Below are 25770 nucleotides of genomic sequence, written 5' to 3'. Positions count from 1 at the left end.
CCTGGGTTCCATCCCCAGTACCAAAAAATATAAAAAGTAAACAGAGGGAACGGTGCTGGCCACAGCAACCCTCAGACCTTCCTGTGTCTCTTAGGGTCTCTCAGGATGGAGGATGAGGGAGGAAGCTGCTGCCCAATCTGTGACAGGGAGAGCAGCACATGGAACCACAGGAACAAGTCAGCCCACAGGGCAGCTTCTCTCACCCAGCCCCAGGCCTTTACCCTGGCCCTGGCCTGATGTCACCAGAACAGCCTAGAAAAATGACAGCAGCCACATCCAACTCCTCCTTCAGTGCCTTTCAGAAAAGAGCCCCACCCTGTGCCCATATCAAAACACAAATATCGCAGCGGCTGGAGTCTTTGACCTTTCCTCCCTGGCTTCTCTGAGCTGGTGATGAGAAAAAGATTCAGGTGCTCCCTCTGGATGCTGCTTCTCCCTCCCCTCCCCTCCTCCGCCCTCCAGCCCCTTAGGGGGGCGGTGGTAGCTTCAAGTCCAGCAGAGTATAGGCAAAGATGTTCCAGAAGACAGCGAACAGCACGAAGATGGTGTACATGGCCACAAAGATCCACCACAGCGACTGGTCCTGCAGCCTCTGTTCATAGTTCCTCAGGACCACCACGCCCAGGGTGATGCCCACAGCCACACCACCCAAGTGTGCCACGAAGCTTGGGTGAGGGCACGGGGGATAGGCCGACGGGTGGAAGCGGAGCCACACGGCCCGCCCGAACTCCATACTCACTGCAGGAGGAGGAAGCATAGAGAAGTCACAGGAGGGTCCTGGGCAGGGGCTGCAGGGCGAGGCCTTGCACCCCAGCCCGCCACCCTGGTTAATTCATTCACTGCCATGAGGCTGGGTACCACCTATGCATCGGGAATACAGTAATCAAGGAGACGGACAAAACTGTTCTCCCAGAGCTCACAGGGCCTGGCAAAAAGTCAGTGAACAATTACACACATAGGGCAATTTCATTAAGAGATACATCTATGGGGGAAGATGGGTGACGTAAAGTCAATGCTGGGTGTAAGGAAGGGGACTCTTTGGGGACTCCAGTAGGTCCCTCTGGAGACAACCTTTACTCTGTGATCTGAATACTGAGCGGGTCCTCACCATGAGGGCCCGAGGAGGGTGTTCCTGGCAGAGGGCAGAGACTGCACACAAGCCCAAGGCCCTTGCATATCTGTGGTTACACCGAGTCCTGGGGCTCGATCCCCCATTTTTCCATCCGTGTAAGCCTCGGCCTCAATGCACCAGGCCGCACTGGTGGAGCGTTATTAGCAACTTCAATATGTGCCCAGCACTTTCCAGTCCATGACGTGTTTTCATGCATTATCTCAGAACCCTCAGAAAACTCTCAGAACCACTGCTTTTGTGGTTAGAAGGAAGGGACAGAGGGGGACCAGGGCAAAGAAGGGTTGGAAGTAAGCCATTCCAACTCCACCCTCCCCCCAGCAATTTTCTGGACTTTCTCCCTGAAACAATTCTAAGATGCCACCATCTGCTCTTGAATCCTTCCTTCTTCTGGGTGGGCCAAATAGGGATGTCTTGAAAGGACAAGTATCAAAGCAGCTCGGAGAGCAAAGGTATTCTTATCCCCGCTTAACAGATGAGGAAACCAAGGCAAACCTACAGAAAGAAAGCCCTTTGAGGGGAAGACTGTAGTTGTTCCATGACCATCTAGTTACCCAGCAGGCCTCTCTCTACTCCACTCAGGGGAGCCAGAACTTCCAGGGACCTGCACTCACTCCCCCGGGGGACTGCCCCACCTTCTGTGTTGGCCCTGCAACTCCACAGATGGCTGACAGGTGGTGGAAAAGGAGCAGCTGGGGACTCAGGTCCCCCACTGTACCCAAGCCCGGGTGCAGCCTTTCTGCCTCTGCTGAGCAGGTCCTGGGTTCAATAAAGGAGGATAAAAACCGATAGTTCCCAACGCCAAAACAGCATTTTAGTTTTTATAATGCTTAGGGTTGGGCGTTTATAAACAGCACGACTCATGCTTCTTTTTTCTTCTTCAAAAGCAGGCAAAAAGCAAAGTCTGAGTAGACACAGGAGCTATGCTCACCATGCCCATGCCCCCTCCCCTGGCATCCTGCTGCCCTCGCTCAGTCTAAGGGTCCTAAGGCTGGAAAGTCCTCTGGGATTAGAAATCCTCTCAACCCATCCAGGAAACTGACCCAGAGGGCCCTGCGGCGGGTCTGGGGCAGTACCGGGTGAGAGCTGAGGAGTGTGGAAGTACATTAGAGCAGAGCCTCACAGGCCTGGCCCTCCAGCTGTGTTTCTTCTGGCTCATTCTCCCTCCCACCCACACAGCAGGAAGCTGACCCAGGCTGAGAAAGCAGAGGTGCTCACTGCCCAGCTTGGCCAAAGTATGGGACATTAGAAACAGCACAGGTTGCTATGAATGCTGGATTTATCGCCTCTGCTGGGCAACGCTGAGCCAGAAGCTTAACTCTCTGAACCCTGAGTTTTGACTTGTGACTTAACCTAATGATATGCTCTCTGTAGATGTGTTCTGAGGACCAAAGGAGAAAGCATGTGTCTCCCTTCTCTCTTCCCACCTTTGTTGCTTCTGTTCAGACTCAGTACAAGCCCGTGGCCTCTGGTCTGATAACCCCTCACTACTCTCTCCATTCTCTGCATTGCAACCTGACTGAGTTTCTAAACCTCAATCTGTTTCTCCCTCTTACAGAGTCCTCCACTAGACTCCCAGTGCACTGGGGAGGTAGTACTTTTTTTTTTTTCCTCTTTCCTTTAAAGCCATTCCGATTTGACTTCTATAATCTTACTAGCTTTATTACCTGTCACAGCTACACAGAGTTCCAAGCCTCATTAGTGAGTTCTGTCAGCCTGCACACCCACCTGGGCTTCAGTTTATGTTGCACCTCTGCTCAATGTGCCTCTTGCACCTCATCTACCCACCGTACACCTGCTTGTCTTTAACACTCACATGACCACTGTAGGGAGAATTGACCTCTCCTGACTACAGACCCCACCACATCCTGCTCACAGGGACTCATGGATCAGCTAGTTTGTGAACCTGATAAAACTAATGTGCATGTGTGTATACTCATGTGGGCACATGTATGATACACATGTATCCCGAGGAAGGGATTTCTGACTTCCAACAGGGGATCTCAAACAATCAACTCCCTAACTCAAAAGGTCAAGTTATTTCTCTTGATCTGGGTTCTGGTTATGGAGCCCTTTTCTGTTTGCATAGTTTGTGTCCATAAAAAGATGAAGAAGGGCTAAGAAGCAGTGCAGAGGGACAGATTTTCTCACACCCCACCTTGTTGTCCGTTACTGATGTGTCTCTCTCTCTCTCTCTCTTTTTTTTTTTTTTTTTTTTTTCTTGATCACAAGCCTTTGTTTGCCCCGAAAGGCAAGGGCTGTGACATCTCTGTATCCCCAGGACCCAGTGTCTGCCATTCTCCCCGAGCCTGTCCCACCAGTACTTACTACAGATCAAGGCCACAGCCATGCGTAGCAACTTGAATTGGCACTTCATGCCTGACCAGTTCTAGAGAAAAAGAAGAGAGATTTATTATTTGCAGATCAGGCCACTCCTCTGTAGGTATGCATGAAAACCTGACATTTAAAGAAATCACCTCTGTGAACTCCCGAATGATAGAGTTGTGGCTTAGTAGCAGACTATACCAGCAGGCTTTTTTTTTTTTTTTTTTTTTCCAGGGATTGAACCCAAGGAAGGGTGCTTAAACTCTGAGTCACATTCCCAGCTCTTTATGGCATTTTATTCAGAGACAGGGTCTTGCTGAGTTGCTTAGGGTCTTGCTAAGTTGCTAAGGCTGACTTTGAACTTGCAATCTTCCTGCCTCAGCCTCCCTAGCCACTGGGATTACAACCAGCAGGACTTCTGATTTTGGACAATGATAAGTTTATCCCTGTCATAAAAACTCTTGAGCTGCACTAACAGAGGTAGGGAATCTACATTTAAGGAGACCAGAGCCTCTGTCATCCTCCTCAGACAGCACCTGAGACAGCACTGTGTGCATAGTTGACAAGGGACATGATGGGACATGACATGGACTAGCACAGCAAGCAAATCAAAACAGAACCATCATCATCAGGATGATAAAAGAATCCTGCCTATGAGGAACAAATGGGAAAACTGGGATCTTTCAGCCCAAAGACTCATGTGTCAAGTTCACTATCATCAAGTATCAAGTGAGTCAACACCAGGAAAGGACTCACTCAGCACAAACTGCAGCAGGAGACTCTGTGGACAAAAACTTCCCAGAGATGTATTTTTTAGCTTAAGGTAAGTTTCCACTTCCGATAAGCAGAACTATCCAAAGATGGAATGATCCAGCACGGGGGCAGTGAGTTTCCCATCACCAAGGGTTCCAAACAGGGACTTCACATCACTCAGACAGAATGCTCCAGAGGAGAATCAGGCATTGGGAAAAGGGTGAGTCAAATGGCCTCCAAACAAGTCTCTCTCCCCGCCAGAGAATCCCAGAAAACTCTGAACCACCAAGGCTGGTAACCAGTACAATTACTTACCATACAAAAGGATGTTTCACTTTACAAAAGACTTTCCCACAGGGTTCCTTAGAGGGCACTCCGCAGCGCAAAGCCTTATTCCATTTATACAGATGTGTGTGCACACAAGCACAGAATGAGCCTGTGATCTTCCTGGAACACACGGCCCCAGGGAAGGAGGCACCAGGGTAGCCAGTGGAGACTTGTTCTCTCCCACCCATCCAATCTGCCTGGCTGGCTGTCCCAAGTTCCCCTCCAGGGCACATCTCACACTCCTTTGAGGTGACAAGAACATCCCTTAAGTTTAAATTCAAGGAGACCCTGAATACTGGCATGGACAATACCATCTATGAAAGCGCCAGCAGAGCAAGCAGGGAAGCTGCCAAAAAGAGGGAAAAATCCTTGCAGGATTCGGCTCCTTGCCCTCTCTCCCTGTTTCCCCCCTGTTCTTCACTGACCAATAAGCCCTGCTTCACAAAAGAGGGGCTGGGCCCCTCTGTAGGTGGAAAGTCTAATCTTTGCTTGAAGGATAGGTTCTATGCTAAAAAGCAGATGGCAGGATAACACCATCCCCTGCTCATCTCTGCCCACAAAGGGACCTCGTGAGAGAAGGAACAAAACAGGAGTCATTGCCCCAACTGGACTGAGCAACAATCTGAGCCAGCTCAATTGGCTGGAGGTGGGAGGCCCACCAGCTCCCCTCCAGGCTGAAGGCTTTAGAAGGACCTCTGGCATCACTAGCCAGCCAGCCTTCTCTTCCCAAAGTGGGAAAACTGCTGTCAAGTAGCCAACAAGATAGCTCTCAGGCCCTGTAAAGGGAAGCTCACTATTTCCTGGCAGCCCAGGAAAGAGCTCTCATCACTGAAAAGTTCTTCCTGATGTTGTTCTCTAGGTTCTGCCTTCTGGCTATATCCACCTACATGTCTGGTTTTTTGTTTGTTTGTTTTGTTGCTGTTTTTAATTTTTTGAGAAAGGGTCTTGCTATGTTGCTGAGGCTGGCCTCAAGCAGTCGGCCTGCCTTAGACTCTTCAGTAGCTGGGACTGTAAGGTGTGCACCACTGTGCCCAGTTATTCATGGGTCTTTATTTGTCATTAAAAGTGAGACCCAGCCAGGCAGAGTGGCACATGCCTATAATCCCAGCTGCTTGGGAGGCTGAGACAACAGATCACGAATTTAAAACCAGCCCCAATAACTTAGTGAGGTCCTTAGCAACTCATCAAGACTCTGTCTCTAAATCTAAAAAAAGGGCTGGGGATGTGACTCAGTGGTTAAGTGCCCCTAGGTTCAATTCCTGGTACCAAAAATAAATAAATACATACATACATAAAAGTGAGACCCAGCTGGGTGCTGTGGCACAGCACAATCCCAGAGGCTCAAGAGGCTGAGGCAAGAGAATCACAAGTTTAAAGTCAGCCTCAATAATAGCAACTTAGCAAGACCCTGTCTCAAAATACAAAGTAAAAAGGGCTGGGGATGTGGCTCAGTGGGTAAGTGCCTCTGGGTTCAATCCCTAGTACCAAAAAAAAGAAAAAAAAGTGAAACCCATGTTCATAGTAGAAGTATTCTCAACAGTCAAAAGGTAGAAGCAACCCAAGTATCTATCGATGGGTGAATAAACAAAATACATAGACACACACATAAATGTGGCATATTACTCAATGGTAATAAAAGAATTCTGACGCAGGCTACAACATGGATGAACCTTAATGTTATGCTGAGTGAAATAAGCCAGTTACAAAAAAAGGCAAATACTGTAAGATTTCACTTGTGTGAAGTACCTAGAGGAGTCAAATTCACAGAGGCAGGAAGTAGAACGGTGGTTGTCAGGGAGAACGGGCTATGAGGAGTTAAGCGTTTAATGGGTACAGAGTTTCAGTTTAGGAAGATGAAAGAGTCTGGAGATAGGGTGATGGAATGTCAGTGAGCCGTGCATCTGAAATGGCCAAGTGGTCACAGGCGCATTCATCACCATTACAGAGAGGACGCTTCCAATATCCCTGTTCCTCAGCAAGTCTCTGACTATCTTCTCTGAAGACAGTGTCTCTTTCACTTGTCCTGAGTGATAGTGGCAGGCAAAAGTAAATTAGGTCTCAGTGCTCCCCCGTGTTGAGGTCCTCTGTCTCTGTGACCTCTCTGGGCCTGATGTGGGATCAATCTTTAAAAGCACCACCCACATTCTTAGTCTGGTCCAGTCACTGGTAGGGTAGGCCAGAATTCCTTATTCTGAAGTGCCCTCATTTGTGAATTTGAGATAACAAGAGTACTCATGTCAATTACCTACCTCATCAGGTGATTATAAGGATGAAATAAATATATGTAAAGCACTAACATCTGGTCATATAGTGGGTGTCATATAAATGTCTGATATTAGTATTTAGATGTGGTGCAAAGACAATGAGTTTTCCCGAAGAATGGCTGTAAAAATTCAGAATCCAAATGGCCCTGGACAGAGCAGGGGAGCTCCTGTTTGGCCTGAGCATTCCCAAGCTAGCTGCATGAGCTGATAATACATGCCTGGCCCCCAGCCAGAAGCACTGGAGTTTGCCAAGCTGATTCAGTCCAACCCACTGCCCAGCACTTTAGGGAAGAAGAAACTGAGGACCTAGGAGGGCCAGTTCAAGGTTATACTGAGTTTGTGGTGAGCTGCTAGGGTTCCCAGTACAGGGTTACATCCCCCACACTTCAGAGTTAGGGTCACAGTCCATCTGCCAGTTCTGTCTGAGCCAGCTGCCCCGAAAGCTGAGTGAATGACAGTAAATGACCTGTCTCCTAGCAGCTGAGGGGTTAAACTAGAAAGTCAACCCTTCCCACCAGCTGCCTTATTTTCCCGGCCCATTATTCCCTCCAATAAAATGAGTGCAGTGAAACACCAGGAGAGAAGGAAAAGATCTCACACACAGCCTGCACTGCTGCTGCTATAAATGTGGAAAAGCATGTGGCCCCTGGGGAACACAAACCCTTTGCAGGCCCTTTAATTTCATCCTTCCCAGCGCCTCACAGGGTGAGATAGGAACCCAGCCATAGCAAACAAGTCAGTCATCCAGTCGCCTTGACATTCCACTCACCCAGCCAGTTAAGAGCTCAGAGGCAGGGGCTGCGTGCGCAGCTCAGGGGTCCAGCCTTGCCTACAGATGTGCGAGGCCCTGGGTTTTATGCCTAGCACCACAAATTTAACACAATAGTTTTTGTTGTTGTTGTTTTGTTTTTTAAAATCAAAGAGCACAGAGGATGAAACCCAGACAGGGAGCTTCCATTCTAACACAGCTTTATGCATCCTTGGTAGAAAGTTTCTTATCACATGACAAAAATAATCCCATGGGGCTGGGGTTGTGGCTCTGTGGTAGATAACTTGCCTGGCATGTGAGAGGCACTGGGTTTGATCCTCAGCACAGCATAAAAATAAATAAATAAATAAAGGTATTGTGACCATCTACAACTAAAAAAAAAGAAAAAGTAATACCAACACAGGAAACATATAAGCATGATACAGATAAAGCAGGGAGTGATTATCAGTCCTACAAAAGGATTTTTACTTTTAAACATAAACCTTAGAACCGAAATCTTCTGTCTTCCAGACAAATAAATATCTTCCCTTGTGCTTTGACAACACAGTCCAATGTGCAGAAATTCAGATCTCAACTGAATTAGGAAAGCATCTAATATACAGAGCAAAGTGCAAGTAAATTTCTTGTATATTTAAAAATGTATCTCTGGCCTATGGCCCTCAGCAGGAGGCAATTAATAAATTATTCAGTTAGGCAGATCTTTATATTTCTAATGTTTAGAAGTCTTAATTGAGAGTGTTTTTTGCAACCAAGATCTTTTGTTGAAATATTTTCTGAATTTAATTCTTTGATGTAAACTGTAAGGTTTTTGAAACTCAATGTGTTTTTAGGAAAAATAAAACAATATCATTTAAGGCAAAACCTCTCATTTAAACAATCCGGAAAACAGAAGTGGCAGACACTTTTCTAAGACGTATCTAAAGCAAAAAGAATAATTTCCTGATTGTCCTCTATATAAATATCTAGCAGAATTAATAGAGAGAAATTATATATATAAATATATAAACAAACACACTGCACAGGGATATAGCTCAGTTGGATTAGGGTTAGTGCTTACAGGCCCTGGGTTCAAACCCCAGCACCACAAAAACAAAAACAAAACACACACACACGATCTCAAAGCTGTATGGTGATTTGCCACAGAAAGAATTTGAATCCTTTTTTTTGTTGTTGTTGCAGCGCTGTGGATTAAACCCAGGGTCTCACACATGCTAAGCAAGTATGTTACCACTGAGCCACATCCCTAGCCCCCAAAGTCCATTTTTTCATGTTTTACTCAACAACCACCTTGTGAAGATGGGATTTCAGATGAGAGGACCAGGCCTTCAGAGGTTGAGGGTAACAGACTCACAGCCATTAAGATGGTAAACAACTCAAATCCAGATTTTTCTTCTTCTTCTTTTTTTCCTGGCAGCACTGGGGATCTGGGGATTGAACCCAGGGCCTTGTGCATGCTAGACAAGTGCTCTGCCATGGAGCTACATCCCCAGCTCTTTTTATTTCTGAGATAGGGTCTCTCTAAATTGCTGAGGCTAGCCTCAAACTTGTGATCCTCCTCCCTCAGCCTCCTGAGTAGACGGGATTACAAGTGTATGCCACTGAACCCAGCTCTTTTCTTTTTTTGTAGCATTAGGTATCAAGCCCAGGGCTATGCATATGCTAGACAAGCACTCTATCACCAAGCTACATTCCTAGCTCCAAATCCAGATTTTCTGTCAGATCCATTCTTTCTGTCTTCTATGGTGATGAGTTACTTTACTGTGCACAGACACACATATTCCAAATTTTCATTTCAGAATTAAAAACAAGAGTATATTTAGTAAGTTGAACCATATGATATTGCCAATGTTCAAAAGCTCCCAGGCCACAGAAATGGCAATTTCAAATGGGTTGACCCAATGCACCTCTGAATAGCTCAGTATTGAGCTAATTTGGGCAAAGAAGGTCCCTTGACCAAGGGAAAGTGACCTTTCTAGTGAGAAAATGAGTTTTTTCCACCCTCGACAAGCATCATATGACTTTCTAGAGAAGGCTCCTCACATGCCAGGCTCTGGGGACTGCAAAGCTCCTGGGAAGGCACTGGGTCCTCAGACGGGACTGCTCACAGACCTCGGGCTACTCGCGAAGAGAGAAGCATAAACTGGAATAAAACTGCCTTCGCACCTCCCTAGACCGCTAGGCCCTGCCCTGTGGTCCTTGGTTGGGCAGCCCTCACCATGGGAGCTGCTGAGGCACCTGGGCTGTTTCCCATGAGGGGTGTGTGTGGGGGTGGGGGCTGAGCATCTTTCACAACTCATATTTGCTTCTTCTTTCCCATGTTCTCCAGTCCTGCCCGCTCAGCCCCCATGTGCATCTACAGCCACATCTTGGGGGGAATGGGAGGGAGGAGGTCAGTCTTCCCCGACGGAGAGGAATTGGGGCAGGGGGCGGGGGAGTGGAGGAGGCAGAATTCAGAGGAAAAGCTGTGTCTGGGGAAAGATGTGGCACTGATACAGAATGACCCATTTAACAGGGCCATGTGAGGCAGCCCTGTGCTCTCGGGCTTTCCGCAGCCTGAGCTGTGTGAACACACGTGCACCAACACACACGTGACCCTCACATCCAGGCACGCCTTCCCACACCCACAGCCTCTCCCTAAGCACTCACAGCACTCAGAGAAAGTTGCCAGAACCAGGCCAGGAGCAAGTGCAGGCCCTCGGCATCCACCTCCCTCCCTCTCTCTGCCTCCCTCCACCCTCTCTCCACTTACAAAGGAGATGGTGGTGAAAAAGAAAAGGGGTGGTGTTGCGGGTGGGGAAGGTAAGAATGGGACCAGCGAGTGGTCACAGGACTGCCACAGGTGGAGACAGCGAGGAAGGAAGCGGGTGGGAGCCCGAGGGCCACAGAGGGAGGCTAAGCTTTTCCTGGACACTGTTCCTTCCTTCACCAAAATGTATCAGGTGCTATCTAGCATGAACCAGCCCAATGCCAGGTTCAAGGGGAACAGATGCATAAGGCCTGCAGGCTCCTGGGCAGCAGGGCATGGGGCAGGGCAGCCAAGCACCGCCAGGAGGTCTTCCTTCCACCTCCACACAGGGGCTTTGACAACCTCCCAGACTGCTTCTCCTAATTTCTTGAATCTTGTCTGAGCCCATCCTGGCCTCTTCCACAAGGAGCAGAGAACTAGGTTAACGTCTATTTCTAGTGATTCTTCTTACTTTATCTCATTTATCACATATCATTCCATTTCATGGCTGCAGAGATCAAGGCACAAAGAGGTTAAACAAGTTGCCAAAGGTCAACTTCCTGTAGGAAGCGAGTAGCTGGGAGCACATCCAGGTTGTCTGGCTACAGAGCCCCTGCTCTTAACCATCACACTGCACTACCCCTCAGGAAGAGGCAAAGGAGAGGGGCAAATGGAAGGGTGTTCTGCCACATGAGGTGGGGGCACAGGGGAACCACACTCGATTGGCTGTCAGATGTGGCTTCAAGTCTTGCTTTTGCAACCAATTTGACTGTGATTTTGGACAAATCACTTAACCTGTCAGAACTTCTTTTCCTACTTGATAAGTTTGGGGAGATAATCTCTAAGGCCCTTTAACTTTTTTTTTTTTTTTTTGGATACCGGATATTGAACTTAGGGGCACTCAACCACTGAGCCCCATTTCCAGCCCTATTTTGTATTTTATTTAGAGACAGGGTCTCACTGAGTTGCTTAGTGCCTCACTTTTGCTGAGGCTGGCTTTGAACTCGTGATCCTCCTGCCTCAGACTCTGAGCTGCCGGGATTACAGGTATGGGCCACCATGCCCAGTTGCCCTTCAACTTTTTAACAAACTTTTGACAAATAAGGAATTCCAAAGATTATACACAGCAGTGGCCAAATTTTAACACATTTCCAAAGAAGTGAGAAAGAGTTGGGCACATTCTTAGGCCAAGCCACACCTGGAGAAAATATGAATGGGTATGAGAGGGACTCAGCTGAAATGGGCCTGTAGAGGGGAAAAAAGTATGACCCCTGCTCCCATCCAGGTGGCACGTGACAGGTCTGGGCTGGGCCAGCTCCGGTGGATTAATGCCCAGGTCCAGTGGCAGCAGAGGAGTGACAAGGAAGACCTGTGGGAATGGAAATGGCTCACCATGACGATGTTTGCCAGATGGGCAGAGACGAGAGCATACACCCCTCCAGAAGAGCCTACTACCGGTGCAGTCATGTCAGCCACAGACACAGCCAAGGACCCTGGTTCAGAAAAAGAGAAAGAGTTCTTAAGAATGCTAGACTGAGTTGCCCACTCCAGCCCTGGCTCCCGGAGTCTGTTGCTGGGGCAGGAAGGCTCCACAGCAAGAGGCTCCATCGCTTCTTCCTTTGATGCCAGGTCCCCTTGGAGCTTCCTACGGATTTCCCAGAGGATTGGATTATGGCTGAAAAGACCATTTGATTCAACCTATCCATTTTACAGACAGAAAACCAAGATTCAAAAAAGGGAAGTGAACTGCCCAAGAGGGAACTTGGGCTATAACCCACATCATCTACCTCTATTTTTTTTTTTTTTTTTGATGTTGATAGACCTTTATTTTACTCATTTATTTATATGTGGTGCTGAGAATCGAACCCAGTGCCTCACACATGCTAGGCAAGCGCTCTACCATTGAGCCACCACCCCAGCCCATCATCTACCTCTTATCTGAGACTTTGCTTCACATTGAGGTGGCACTGGGGTCTGGAACAACAATGAAACCAGTAGTAGCAGCTGGCAACAGCTGTCACACAGGGGACACTGGGTCAGACGCTAGGCAGGCAATTCCCCCCTTCCACCCTGAAGACCACCACCCTTTGATGCAGGTGCTATAGAGATGAGGAAAGGCTCTGAGCTCAGAGACCCCTGGTGGGAAGTGCTGGAACCAGGATTTAAGTTCAGGTCTGCCTGACACAAAACCCAAAACCTGTATTCCTCTTTCTTTCTTTCCTTCTTCTTGCAGTGTTGGGGCTCAAACCCAGGGCTTCGTGCCCGCTAGTCAAGCACTCTACCATTGACCTACAGTCCTAGCCCAAAACCTGTAGTCTTGACCAAAGTCAGTGCGCTTGGCAACCACCCTACAACCTGGTACAGAAGTCTCTGCCTTCTACCACTGCTCCTTTGGATGAGCTGTATCTAGAAACCTGCACAACATCACTACCCACCTCCCTCCAGCTGAGCTAAATCAGAAAAGGCCTAGAGGATCTCCCAAGTAGGGTTTCTCTGAAGGAAAAGTGTCCTTGAGAAGTCCCCAGGAAGAGAAAGAGATGATGTCACACTCTCTGGGGGAAAGGGAGGTCTACAGCTCTTGGTCTAGAGGATGACAAACTTTTGTCCCAGAGGAGGGAAGCTGGGCAGAGAGGAGATAGGAAATTTATTGTTCTGGTTTCATTTAAGTGTGATCAATGCTTTGGCTTCCAGGGAAGGACACAAGAGACTAAAAATAACTAGAGGTAGAGCCCACGCATAGAGGATGAGCTGTGGCTGGCCTGGGTGAGTGTGCAGAAATCACCACTGGAAAATGCCCGCAGGCTCAAGAGCCAATTAGCCACCGGAGAGAGGAGGGACTGGCAGAAAGCAGAATTCTGCAGGTTCCATAGGGGTGGAGGATCCACACCTTAGCAGAAGGCTGGGGCCAGCCCAGGAACAAGGGCACCTGACTATCTAGATCTGGACACAGCGCTGCCTGCCCTTGACATGGTCAGGTCACTTGCCTCTTCCCACACCTTCTCAAGTCTCCTGCATTCACTGAGATCCTTCAAGGAAGGGATCCCCACTACCAATTTCTTGGTCTCAAGGGAGACATAATCTCTCAGGGAGAAAACAAAACAAAACAAAACTGTCATGAACCGAGGACTCCCAAGTCCTTCTCCCCTCCCAGGGCAACTATAAATCTTTCTTCCTGCCTTTCATGCCTTCCCTCTGGCTTTAATTAGGTATTGATCTATTGTCAGATAACTTTCTTTTCTTTTTCTTCTTCTTCTTCGTCATCTTCTTTTTTTTAATAGCCTAGCCACGGGGGTCAGCCATATATAACAGAAAGAAAAAAAACGTCCCAGGGTGGCAAACAAACAGGCGGCAGGATCTGCATGACAAAGGATTCCCACGCTCTCCTGGAGCACCGTCTGAGAAGGCTGCATTGCAGGGCTGCGCAGGGCTGGCTGCCCAAGCTGCTCCTCATTAATTACCATTTGGACAGAGGAAGCCCCAGCCTCCCTGGGCTGGCTTCTTTCCTCCTGCAGGTCCTTGCAAACCTGCTCTCTCCTCCTGCCCAGCCTGGTCCACCAGGGGACCCAGAGGGCAGGCGTCAGGGCAGGGGAGCGCGCTTGCCAGGGTCAATCCTGCACAACACTGACCTTTCCCTCACCCAACCCATGGTTCAGAGTGCAGACCCCAGAGCCAGGGGTCAGTTTGGGATTGTGACAGGAGTATGGAATGGTGGTGCAGCTGGCTAGCTATATGACCCTGAATTCTTTGGGCTTTAGTCTTTTACATTTATAGAATGAAGAGGCCTAAGGCTTTCCAAACTGTGAACTGTGAAATTCTCTTTTCAAAGGAAATCTTTCCAGAGGTGCCTAACACAGGGAGCTGCTCAGGCTGAATGGGGCGGGATCTGGGGAGCAAAGCTTGCCACCCACTGGAGGACCCTGGAGCATTCCTTCCAGATCAGAAACTCAGTGACCCCAGGCCTTGGCCCAAGATCCAGGGCCAAGGCTCAGATTGTGGTTCTAGAACTTTGAAAGTAACTACCTAGCCCCACCTACCCAGACCTTCCTAAGGTCCTGCTCAGATCTTCCTAAGGTTCCAGGAGATCAGGCAGGGACTAGACAGACTACCAAACAAACACAGGATGTGTGCATATAAAGTAATAAAGGCCACCCAGGGGCAGGATGTGAGAGCCAGGCAAGGTTCCTTCGTAAGCATTATGAACCTCAAGAAAGACAGTTTGATAAGGCCAGTACAAATTCCATGGAGGTTGTAGGGACAGAGGACTGGGAAAGAATTGCAAACGAGAGTGACACCCTGCCCCCAGCACTGCAGCAGACTAAGGGACAGGTTTTAGTCAGGGCTACATGTTTTCCAAAAAACATTCTGGGTCCATGGTGACCTCACCATAAGGCACAGGTGCAGTAATTGTGGCTGAAAAGTTTTAAGGCAGGTGTTCTCCAACATCTCCCTTGGCTATTAAAATAATCCAAGCAACAATTGGCAGAACATCTGCCTTTAAGCAATGTAACTTTTAAAAAGTATTTTTAAAATTCTCAATGGACATTCCTTTATTTATTTCTGTGTGGTACCTCACACAGGCTAGGCAAGCGCTCCACCACTGAGTTAAAACCCCAGCCCCTAAACAATGTAACTTTATTCGTGTATTCTTTCATTTACTTCCTTACATTTCATTACAAATATTTATTGCCTAACAGGTGCCAGGCTCTGGGGATGCACATATGACTTAAAATCCGTATAATCTGTTAATAAAAAGTTGGTGATGTATTGAAGGTATTGGTTTTCAAAGTACTCAGACTGTCAGCTCCATAATTGCTAGCCATAAGCAAGTGACATATTGGCCTCAGATGTTGGTTGGAAGCACAGGGCTCCACCCCAGTTCTATTACTTCTAAGTTGGGCAAATACAACAAGTCCTTTAGCCTCACTGAACTGCTAGAAGAGTCAAGTGACAGAACAGGACTGTTGTGAATACAGGTTATGTCATACAGGAGCCCTTTATCACAGGCCTGGAACACCATCTGTATGCACCAGAAGTTAGCCACCATGTCACAAAACGAGGGCCTTGGATTTAGAATATTCATCGGGCAGGAATTAGAGAGAAGGGCCAGATTCCTATTTAGGCTCCCTTGATTTCTGATAATAAATCACCTGCACAAAGGAAAAGGCCTACCTTCTGGTTCTTTTCACACTTTGGTAGTATTTAAAGGACACCCTTTGGAATCACACTGCTGGATGTAAGCCCAGCTATCACTTATAGGCTGTGTCATCTTGGGCAAGTCACTTATCTATGCCTCCATTTATTTCTTCCCCCAGTGCTGGGGAATCAAACCCAGGGCCTCTTGCATGCTAGGCAAACATTCTACCACTGAGCTATATGTCCCTAGCCTCTATGGGCTTCCCACACATTAAACACTTTAACCACTGTGCTGTACCCTCTAGAGTCTAAGCCTGGGTTTCTGTGTCTGCACCAGGTGGAGAGTCACGGTACCTGCCATGTGTGGTGGCTGTGAGGATTAATTACAGCTGCACATGGCAGGCACTGATAACTATTGGTTTTCCAGGTGAAGTCCAGCTATCTGCAAACAGGTTTCCTCTTGGAGGAGAGATATGAAAGGGAAGGAGGGGGACCAGCGCAAGCAGATCAATCAACTCGATCCTGAAGATCAATGACAAGAGATGTGGTGACCAGAGTGCCCTCTGGTCTGGATCAATGACTCGGACAGAACACGGCGTGCCCTTGGCTGGTTGCTACAGCCCCGCACCCTCACATTTACTTGATGAGCCCTGCTTCAGTCTGCGTAGCTTCCCACTCTGCACTGACATCACTGGGAAGTGATTTCTGCACTGTCTCCTACAGTGTGTCATCTGTTTTGGGTGAGGTCTGAGTCATTTTGAATCTTATTTCTGTCTTCCAGGTTATTGGCACTCCCATCTAATTGACTGTGAACTGCAAGTGTTACGAGTGTCTTCCCTGTTCCTCTCCATTTAACATCTGGGACTCTGAGTTTGGAAAAAGTGGTTATAAATCCCCAGATGTCAGGAATGGGATGTGTGTGGGGGTGGCTAAACAAGTCTGGATCATAGAGGTGCTCGTTGGCTTTTTTTTTTTTTTTTTTTTTTCCTGGTACCAGGTATCGAACCCAGGGACTCCCCACCACTGAGCCACATCCCCAGCCCTTTCTATTTTTTATTTTGAGACAGGGTCTTGCTAAGTTGTCAAAGCTGTTCTTGAATTGTGCCATGGCACCCAGACCTCATTAGACCTTGTGAGGAATTTGGTAGCTGCTGAGTAATGGGAAGGGCTATAGGGCGCTGTCCAAGGTCAAAGGTGCTGGCCACACAGAGGAGAGATGGAGGTAGTTCAGGGAGAATCTCCTAGGTTGTGGTCCATGAACTAGCAGACCAACCCTGTGGGGGGGCGGGTAGGACCCTTCCCTTTTGGATTTCTAAGACCACTTCAGTCACTTCCAAGATTCACTACCAAGGGTCCCTGCCTGCCTGTGGTTTACAAGGCTGAAGCTGCCCTGCTCTCCTGATGACAACTTTAATGCCACTCAGAAAGGATTAAGATCTTACTTAAACATACACTCAAAGCTCCCTTGGGCACAGCTGTCAAGCTGAAGAGCTGAGGTGGCAAACCTGGTTTAAAAAAAAAAATAAAATAAAAAGCCAGCAATAAAGTTGGAAACTTCACAAGGGAGATCCCTGTGTTCAGAAGCAGGATGGGTGAGGCTTTCCATGAAGAAATCAGCTCTGGTTTCCCTACTCTCTTGCCCCATTTTGCCTCCCACAGCTGGAGCAGGAAGAAGGTGGAAGGTGTTGATCACCTGCCACAGCCACACACATGTCAGGCAGAGGCCTGACTCCTCCAGATGGAGTGAGAGTCACTGACTCCTGGGCCTGACTCTCCTGTCTACAGTGGGTCAGTCAAGGGATCCGTGGCTGGTACAGGAAGAGGTTCAGGTGCTGCCTTGGCCAGGGAGGTGCCTCCTCTACCTGCACCTCTGATGCCCTGTACAGTGACCTTGCTGCACCCCTGCAGTTCATGCAGCACCCTTACTCCATGTGTTTCCTCATTTCAGCCTCCCAAGAACCCTACAGGCAGATCTCACTAATTCCCTCTTCAAGCTTAATAGAACAAGAGAGGTTAAGGAATTTCCCCAAGCTCACACTACAACATGCTCCAATGTGGCACTGTAGAAACTGTAAGTCAGTCTGCCAGTTCCAAATCCTGCACTCTCCCCTTTGCCATTACACATCTCCCTCTCTGGGTGTCTGTCCCCTTCCACCTCCTGGGAAGTAGAAGGGTCTGCCTGAAGGACCATCCTCTGTAGACAGGAGCTTTGGTGATGAGGATCCCATGTGTCCTGGAAGCCTGGGACTTATCCCACCCATCAGACCATAGCCCACCCTCCCTCAGCCCACCTGGGGAGGCTTAACCCTTGGACACAGGGTCCACATGCCTACCTGCCACGACACCAGCCACATAGACAAGCCCAATGCGGGTGGCTCCGTGCACCATCTCCAGGGGCACCCCCACCAGCAGCTGCAGCACCACGTTGAGTCCCAGGTGTTCTACCCTGTGAGAGACACATTCCTTCATTCATTCATTCAACACTGTGTGCCAAGGTGATGGGGATCCAGGAGTGAATAAGACTGTCTCTGCCTTCTAGGAGCTCATGGTCTGGGAGGAGGACCAACAATGCAGACAGGCCATTGGAAAGAGTGGTCCTTCCAGCTAGGACAGAAGCACATGTACAAGGTGGTGCCTGGCGGTATTCTGCACCTGCCACCAGGAGTGGGACTAACCACAGTCAAGATGTAGCAGCTCCATGGGTTCATGCATGAGAAGCCACAGCTCAGAGAGGAGCAGCGATTACCTTAAAGTTAGGCAGCTACAGGTTGGGGATATAGCTCAGTTGGTAGAGTGCTTGCCTCATGTGTGCAATGCCCTGGGTTCAATCCCCAGCACCACACATACCCACACAAAAAAGTTAGGTAGGCATTTAGTGGTTGGCTGCTCCCCTTCTTCACCAGGCCCTGGGGCTCACTGGCTCTCTACTGTGTTTGTGGGTGTGCGGTGCTGGGGATTGAACCCAGGGTTTCCCACATGCTAGTCAAGTGCTCTGCCACTGAGCTACATCCTCAGTCCTTCTCTATTGTATTTATGAGAAGTACTGATATTGAAAGAGAAAGATGTTCTCAAAATAAGTGCAAGTATTAAAGAAATATCTTGTAACTTAGTAATTTAAAGCTTTCCCTTAAAGTCTCATGGGGGTTGCTGGGCTTGGTGTCACAAACCTATAATCCCAGCTACTTGGGAGGCTGAGGCAGGAGGATCTCAAGTTCAAAGCCAACCTTGGCAACATGGCAAGACCCTGTCTCGAAAATAAAAAAAATCGAGCCAGGCATGGTGGCATATGCCTGTAATCCCAGTAACTTGGAAGGCTAAGCAGACTCGTGAGTTCAAAGCCAGTCTCAGCAATGTTAGCAAGGCCCTGAGCAACTTAGTGAGACCCTGTCTCAAAATAAAAAATTAAAAAAGGGCTCAGAATGTGGTTCAGTGGTTATTTGGACCAAGTTCAATTCTGGTACCTAAATAAATAAATAGAGCTGGGGATGAAGCTTAGTGGTATAGCACTCCTGGGTTCAATCCCCAGTATAGCCAAAAATAAATAAACAAACCCCGAAGAAAAAAGATGTCCTCTAGAAGAGGCCTCTTTGTAGTGTGAAAAGGGACCTTCCACTCTAAAACTCTCCAGGGTTGGGAGAGGGACCACAGGCTTTCTTACCCTGTGAATGCCTTTCTTTGCACACTCCTAGTCATCTGGGGCCAGATCTTGTCGCTAAAAGCACAGGGTGTCTAGCCAAGTCCATGTATTACCAGAAAGGATCGTAACATTACTATTATTAAATCAATGTGCGGCTTTCAAGTTTACAAAGCATTTTAACATCCATTATCTCATCTAAACTGAGCCTACAGCACATAGACAGCTCCCTAGGGATTGTTTCAGTTATGGTGTAAGAGTATATAACAAGAAGCCTGGGCCCTGGCCATGGTCACAGGCCGGCTCCTGTCTACAGGCCTTGCCTGGGCTACATGGAGGACACATGGCACCTGCTTACTCAAGAGGGCACCTGTGAGGTAGCTCAGACAAGCTGGGCATGTCTTAAACTCCCAGAATGCTGGAATCTTCTATCCTCTATGGACTGTGCTAGCAAAAGGATTCTATGGAGATGAGAAGTATCAGGAAAACTCACTGGAAAGAGGCTGGTGACAGGATCACTGTCGGTGAGCTTAGAGGTTTTCTGGGCTCAGGCCCTCATTGCACAGCCCAATAACTTGAGACTAGAAGAGTCCAGGTGAGGAAAATCCAGGGCTCCTACTATTCCTTCTCCACAGGATGACTTCTGGATTCCCAGGCCCACAATATCCCTGAATTATGGGTCACCTTGCTGGGACCTCCCACGGGTACTGGCCAACTGTCCCATTCTCTTTGCACCCGCCAAGAGCCCACAGACCTGGAGAATCCCCCAGGCTCTTCCTGGCAGGCAAGGGCCCCTGAGAAGCAACTGTTTCAAAAGGCCCAAGGCTACCCTGGGGCCTCAGCTGAGGACGTTGCTCTTAGCTCCAAAAGGCAGAGCAAGGGGCAAGGAGGTTTTGGAGGCATTGGCTTTTCTTCTTCCTCTTTCTGTGGGACCAGGGAAGGTCAGAGGGCAGTCCTTAAAATAAAGCTGGTACTCGGTCCCACCCGACATGCAGCCACAGGTTTGGGGAGCCTGGGCAGGAAAACCCCCAGTTTCTGGTCTCTGGATCTTGACTCATGAAGAGACTGAAGCATAATACCCCCTCACTCTGCTCCTCAGCCTGGGCAGGACAGGACTGGCAGGTCAAGAGCCTGCTTCAATGGTCCTCCTGGGGCTGAGAATAGAGACACTCATCAGCAACCACAGGAGTCTCGGGCAGGGCAGCAGCTAGGGGTGGGCTCCTGTTCCTGCTACGGAGGCTCAGCAGGAGCCCTAGGGGTTGGGGGGATCTTCTCATTTCCAGCCCAAGTCAGACATCCGCAGCACCTTTTCCCAGATAGGAGTGAGCTCCTTCACTACTTGGTAGGGGCTGTAGGAGACCCCACTGAGACTGGTGCCTGGGGTCTCTGTTCTCCCAACAATATTTCTACCCCAGGAACATTCTCCAGCCAAGATTGCTGCTCTTCTGGGATTTGGGCCTGGGTGGTCACCTGAACTGGTCCCAAGTCCTTATCTCATGGTAGGAAGTGCCTGTGGGAAGTGACTGCACTGTAGACCTAAAAGAGGCCACAGGGCTCTGCAAACAGAAACTCTGAATTTCCAGAGGTCCTCAGAATACCCTCACCACACATGAAGACCACTTTGGGAAGAAGGTGAGTCCAATGAATCAGTCCTTTATTTCACTGACGGGGTCACTTACACACACAGTTCATGAACAATGAATCCGGCAGCTGATCCCATGTCCCTCTTTGCTTTGACTACCAGGAGCCCAGAACAAACCTATCTCTGGCAAATACATAGAATCGTGTGCTGTGAGTCTGTGCAGTTGGCTTTTTGGCGTTTCACCCTATTTTCCCTTTCCCATACACTCTCAATAACTGACCTCTACATTTTGATATTAGGTAAGCTTCAAGCAACCATCTCAAATCCTATATCTAAGTGGATTAAAATAAACTAAAAAGTCAATTTCAGGGCTTCAGAGGATGTAGCTCAATGGTAGAGCACTTGCCTGGCCTGTTCAAAGCCCTGGGTTTGATCCCCAGTACCGCCAAATTTTGAGTGTGTGTGTGTGTGTGTGTGTGTGTGTGTGTGTACAACTTCTAACCCAGGTGTTCTGGGCCATAATTTCCCCGTAGGCACTCTTGACAGTACACGGAAGACAGGTGCTCACCCTGCATGCATGAAGATGTATGTCAGGTAGCGCCAAGCCTGTGCTCGGAGCCGGGGGTGGTAAACCAGGGAGTTCTTCAGGTAACGAGGATGGGTCACCTGCAGCACAAACTGATCCAGCATCACCCCGTTGTAGAGGAAGAAGGCGACCTGGATGAGGCACAGAATAGAAAGGGCCTGTCACTAGGAACAGGACTGCCCAGCCCCACCCGTGTGCTGATGAACACTGGGATCACTCCAGGAGGCTCCTTCCTCAGAGGAGGAAAGACACCTCTCAGCCAGCACCCTGCTCAGTGTCCAACCAGGCCTCACCCTACTTCTGTTTGATCTTTTTGTGTTAAATGGGCCCCACAAGGTCACAGGGTGTCTTTTGTCCACAATTCCTACAGAGGCAGGTTTGGGGAGGATTTTAACTTTAATTCCAGTAATAAATCATTCACCCACCCCATTTAGTACTGTGGTGAAATCCACATACAATCTACCATCTTAACCAGTTTTTCAGTGCACAGTTTGGTAGCATTAAGAACTTTCACAAAAAAACAAAACAAAAAAAAACTTTCACACTGTGCTACTGTCACTGCCACCTGTCCACAGAACTCCTTTCATTTTGCAAACCTGAAACTCTACACTCATTAAATACCAACTCCCGTTCCCCTCGCTCCAGCCTTGGAAAACCACCATTCCACTTCTGTCTCCACGAATGTGACTCCTCTAGCTGCCTCATATATATGGAATCACACAGTACTTCTTCTGCGACTGGCTTATTTGACTAAGCATGATGGTTTCAAGGTTCACCCATGTTGTGGCATGTGTCAGAATGTCCTTCCTCTTAAAGGCTAAGGAGTACTCCACTGTATGGATCTACCACATTTTGTTCATCCATTCACCTGCCAACAGACACTTGGGAAGTCTTGTCTTTTGGTCTCTGCCTGTTGTGCATACTCTCACTATGGACACAGGTATACAAATATCTCTTCTTGTCTCTGCTTTCAATTCATTTGTTATACACTCAGAAGTAGAACTGCTGCATTTTGTTTAATTTTTCAAAGAAATGCAGGACAAGGATGTGGGGTCAAAGGTACACTCATATGTTGCTGATGGAACTGCAAATTGGTGCAATCGCTCTGGAAAGCACTATGGAGATTCTCAGAAAACTTGAAATGGAGCCACAATTTGACCCAGTTATCCCACTCCTCCGCATATACATAAAGGATTTTAAATCAGCGTATTATAGTGATGCAGCCACATCAATGTTCATAGCAGCTCAATTCACAATAGCTAAGCTATGGAACTAGCCTAGGTGCCCTTCAACAGGTGAATGGATAAAGAAAATGTGGTACATATGCACAATGGAATATTACTCAACCATAAAGAAGAATGAAATTATGGCATTTGCTGGTAAATGGATGGAACTGGAGGCTATCATGCTAAGTGAAATAAACTAATCCAAAAAAAACAAAGGCCGAATGTTCTCTTTGATAAGCAGATGCTGACTCACAATAGGCAGGGGTGGCGGGGGCGGGGTGTAGGTAGACAGGGGACAATGGGAGAGAAGGGAGCAGGGTGGGAATGGGAAAGACAGTAGAATGAATCAGTGTTCAGCCCCAAGGATGGGAAGTGATGCTCCATGTATGTAGTATGTCAAAACACATTCTACTGTCATGCATAACTAAAAAGAACCAATTAAAAAAAGAAAGAAATGCCAGAGTGCTCTCCACAGCGGCTGCACTATTTTACACTGCTACCAGTGGTGCACAGGAGTGCCAGTTCCTCCACATCCTCCCTGACACTCTGTGAGGTCATTCTGCACATGACCAAAGTGTACTTATTGAGCACTAAAAATGTATTTATTTTGACTTTTTTTTTTTTTTTTTTTCTGGAACTCCTTCTAAAATGCATCACTTGGGTCCCTGCGTTCTTATTCAGGGCATATGAATACCATTAAAGAATATTTCAGGTCCTGATCTGTGCTGAGACAGTGACCTCTTCCCCGGCCATCAAGGGACATGGGTTTTTCACTCCTGTACTAGATGGCCCCAGATTCTTTTAGACTTGGGTTTGCTTTTTTGTTTTGTTTTGTTTTTATTCATTTATTTATTTATTTGGTACTAGGGGTTGCACCCAGGAGCACCTAACCACTGAATCACATCCCCAGCCCTATTTATTTTGAGACAAAGCCTCACTAAGTTGCTGAGGCTGGCTTTGAACTCATGATCCTCCTGTCTCAGCCTCCAGAGCAGCTGGGATAACAGGTGTCACCACTGCCCTCAGGTGTCCTTTTAAATTTTCTCCTCTCACTGCAGATTGCCAGCTGTTGACTTCTTACTGATTGCTAGCTTTGGGCCCCCACGTAGTAGCACACCACCCCCCTGCTGTGTTCTATTTTCTACCTGTTATGGAATTAGAGAATCAGGTTACTAGAACTTTATGTAAAACAAAAGCCCTGGGCTTTCCCACAAGGGCTCTGAGATAGTTTATTTCAGTTATTTGAACATTTTCCAGTTTCTTCTAAATTGGTGATTCAAGTTTACACAGCTGAGGTTTCTGGAAATCTGAACCCATCTAGACACATCTGACCTCTCTAGACCAACTTGGGTAAACTATTTGAATTCTCTGGTCCTCAGTTTCCTTATCTGGAAATGGGTACCTAAACTTCCAGAGCTGTCATGAAGTTTAAAAGCACTGCCAGGCATGGGGGCACACGTCAGTAATCCCAACAACTCAGGAGGCTGAGGCAGGAGGATTGTCAAGTTTGAGGTCAGCCTCAGCAATTTAGTGAAACCCCGTGCAACTCAGCAAGACCCTGTCTTAAAATTAAAAAAATAAAAAGGTCTGGGGATATAGCTCAATAGTAAAGCACCTTCGGGTTCAATCCACAGTACCAAAAATAAAAATTAAAAGTGATAAAGTACACAGAGAGTCAGCCCCGGGCCCGGCACACACTCAGAGGAGGAAGCTATAATTAGTGCCAGGTTAAGACCTGCTGGGCTAAGCCTGGGCATGGTTGAGGCCCTGGCAGCTGTACTCCTCTGGGCTCTCTGAGAAACTGTTCTGTCCACCTCACACCATGCGGGTGGCCTGGCAGCAAATACAGCTTCCAAAGCATCTCATTATTATTGGTCCACAAATAGAACTTAATAAATAGACCAATACAGTCAGCGCTTGAAGAATGAGTCCAAGAATATCTCAGAAAAAAACTGCAACTTCAATATGTACTTGGATGAAGCCATAACAACAAACAGAGGAGCTCTGGCCCACAGAGCAGATGGATTTACCAACGAGATGAAAAGGAAAGATGCCACAAAGCTGAACCATCCTGCCGTCCGATGAGGCAGGAACTTTGCAAGAACATATTCAGAGGCGATAATGAGGCTCATGGCTTTGGAAGGGAAACCATGAAAGATCATGCAATGCCAAAGGGAAGTCAAGTGCTCATTCAGGAACTGGAGGTGGGGGTGCTGCGTGGTGTCTGGCTTGCACAGCCATGAGGACTTTGCTCCGTCTCACATGGGCTGGCTCTCTGTGTACTTTATCGCTTTTAGATTTTATTTTTGGTACTGGGGTTTGAACCCAGAGATGCTTTACCACTGAGTTCTATCCCCAGACCTTTTTATTTATTTTTTATTTTAAGACGGGGTCTTGCACAAAAGTATCTTCAAGTTCTGTTGCCTAAGCAGGAGAATTTTTTTTGCATAACAATAGGTATGGCTGATTCCCTAAGGGGAGAATGTTCTTTAAAAATATGCTAAGCCCACGTTTACTTGTTCACAAACACTCCTTCCCAGAGGTATTTGTGTGATGCTTTTGTGTTCCGAAAGCACCCACGGCCCTTCTTTCACTCTAAAGAGGCATCTTTCCTATTGGCAGGTCTGGTTACTCCTGCTTTACAGGTGGGAAGTGGAGTCCCAGGGGAGCTGGACTTGTCCACCTTGCCCTTCTGGGGAGGAACTAAAATAAACGGACTGGACCGAGTCTGCCTGGCTAAATTTCCCAAATCAACCAACTAATTGCATAGTTTCTGTTGTCATTGTTTTGGTAGGGGTGGCCGTATGGGGACTTTGCTATAGCAAAAATTGCTTGAAGTAATAATCTTTGGAATATCTTTGCAGTCCAGGGTTACACTCAACCTTCACTTCGCTGGAGTGATCATGATCTCTGAATCCTCTGGGTTCCTTTCCCCTCATCCCATCCCCTGCTCTCCCGAGGCTGGGCACTCCCTTCCCCACCCTTGTCCTTGCCTCCAGCAGTGTGACTGTGATCATGAACCAGGGTGGGGGGCAGCAGGTGTAGCTGTCGTAGTACCACTTGCGGTCAATCTCCCGGGGTAGGGTCTCATAGGCCACGTGGCGGATCAGCCGCTGTGAGAGGCTCAGTCCCTTCTCCTCCAGCAGGGCCTTGCTGCTTAGCCTGCGGTTGCCCTGCAAAATGGCCTGGCGGAAGCTGTTGGAACGCTTGTTGCTCATCTGTGCAGGAAATAAGGTTGGGAGAGAGGGTCAGCACTGGGGCCTCAGGGGAGCCCCCCACTGGTGTCCCTGTAACCATGTACCTTAGACCAGGTCTAA

General features: G+C 48.0%; 1 protein-coding gene across 2 annotated transcripts in view; it reads right to left on the bottom strand.

Moving 5' to 3' along the window:
* Positions 1-451: 451 nt before the first annotated feature.
* Positions 452-25770, bottom strand: part of RHBDL3 (rhomboid like 3) — a 45110-nt gene continuing 19791 nt past the window's right edge. For both annotated transcript variants that reach the window (XM_079130501.1, XM_079130500.1), the window contains 6 exons: positions 25447-25671; positions 21210-21358; positions 17759-17871; positions 11685-11785; positions 3458-3518; positions 452-738 (listed from right to left, as the gene is read on the bottom strand). In XM_079130501.1, coding sequence (XP_078986627.1) covers positions 467-738; positions 3458-3518; positions 11685-11785; positions 17759-17871; positions 21210-21358; positions 25447-25671 — 921 coding nt within the window. In that variant the 3' untranslated portion in view covers positions 452-466. The remainder of the gene's footprint in view (positions 739-3457; positions 3519-11684; positions 11786-17758; positions 17872-21209; positions 21359-25446; positions 25672-25770) is intronic.

This window comes from Sciurus vulgaris (genome assembly GCF_902686455.1).
Source record: "Sciurus vulgaris genome assembly, chromosome: 3".
Lineage (NCBI taxonomy): Eukaryota > Metazoa > Chordata > Mammalia > Rodentia > Sciuridae > Sciurus > Sciurus vulgaris.
Note: the sequence above shows the minus strand (reverse complement) of the source record. Positions and strands in the feature narration are given on the sequence as shown.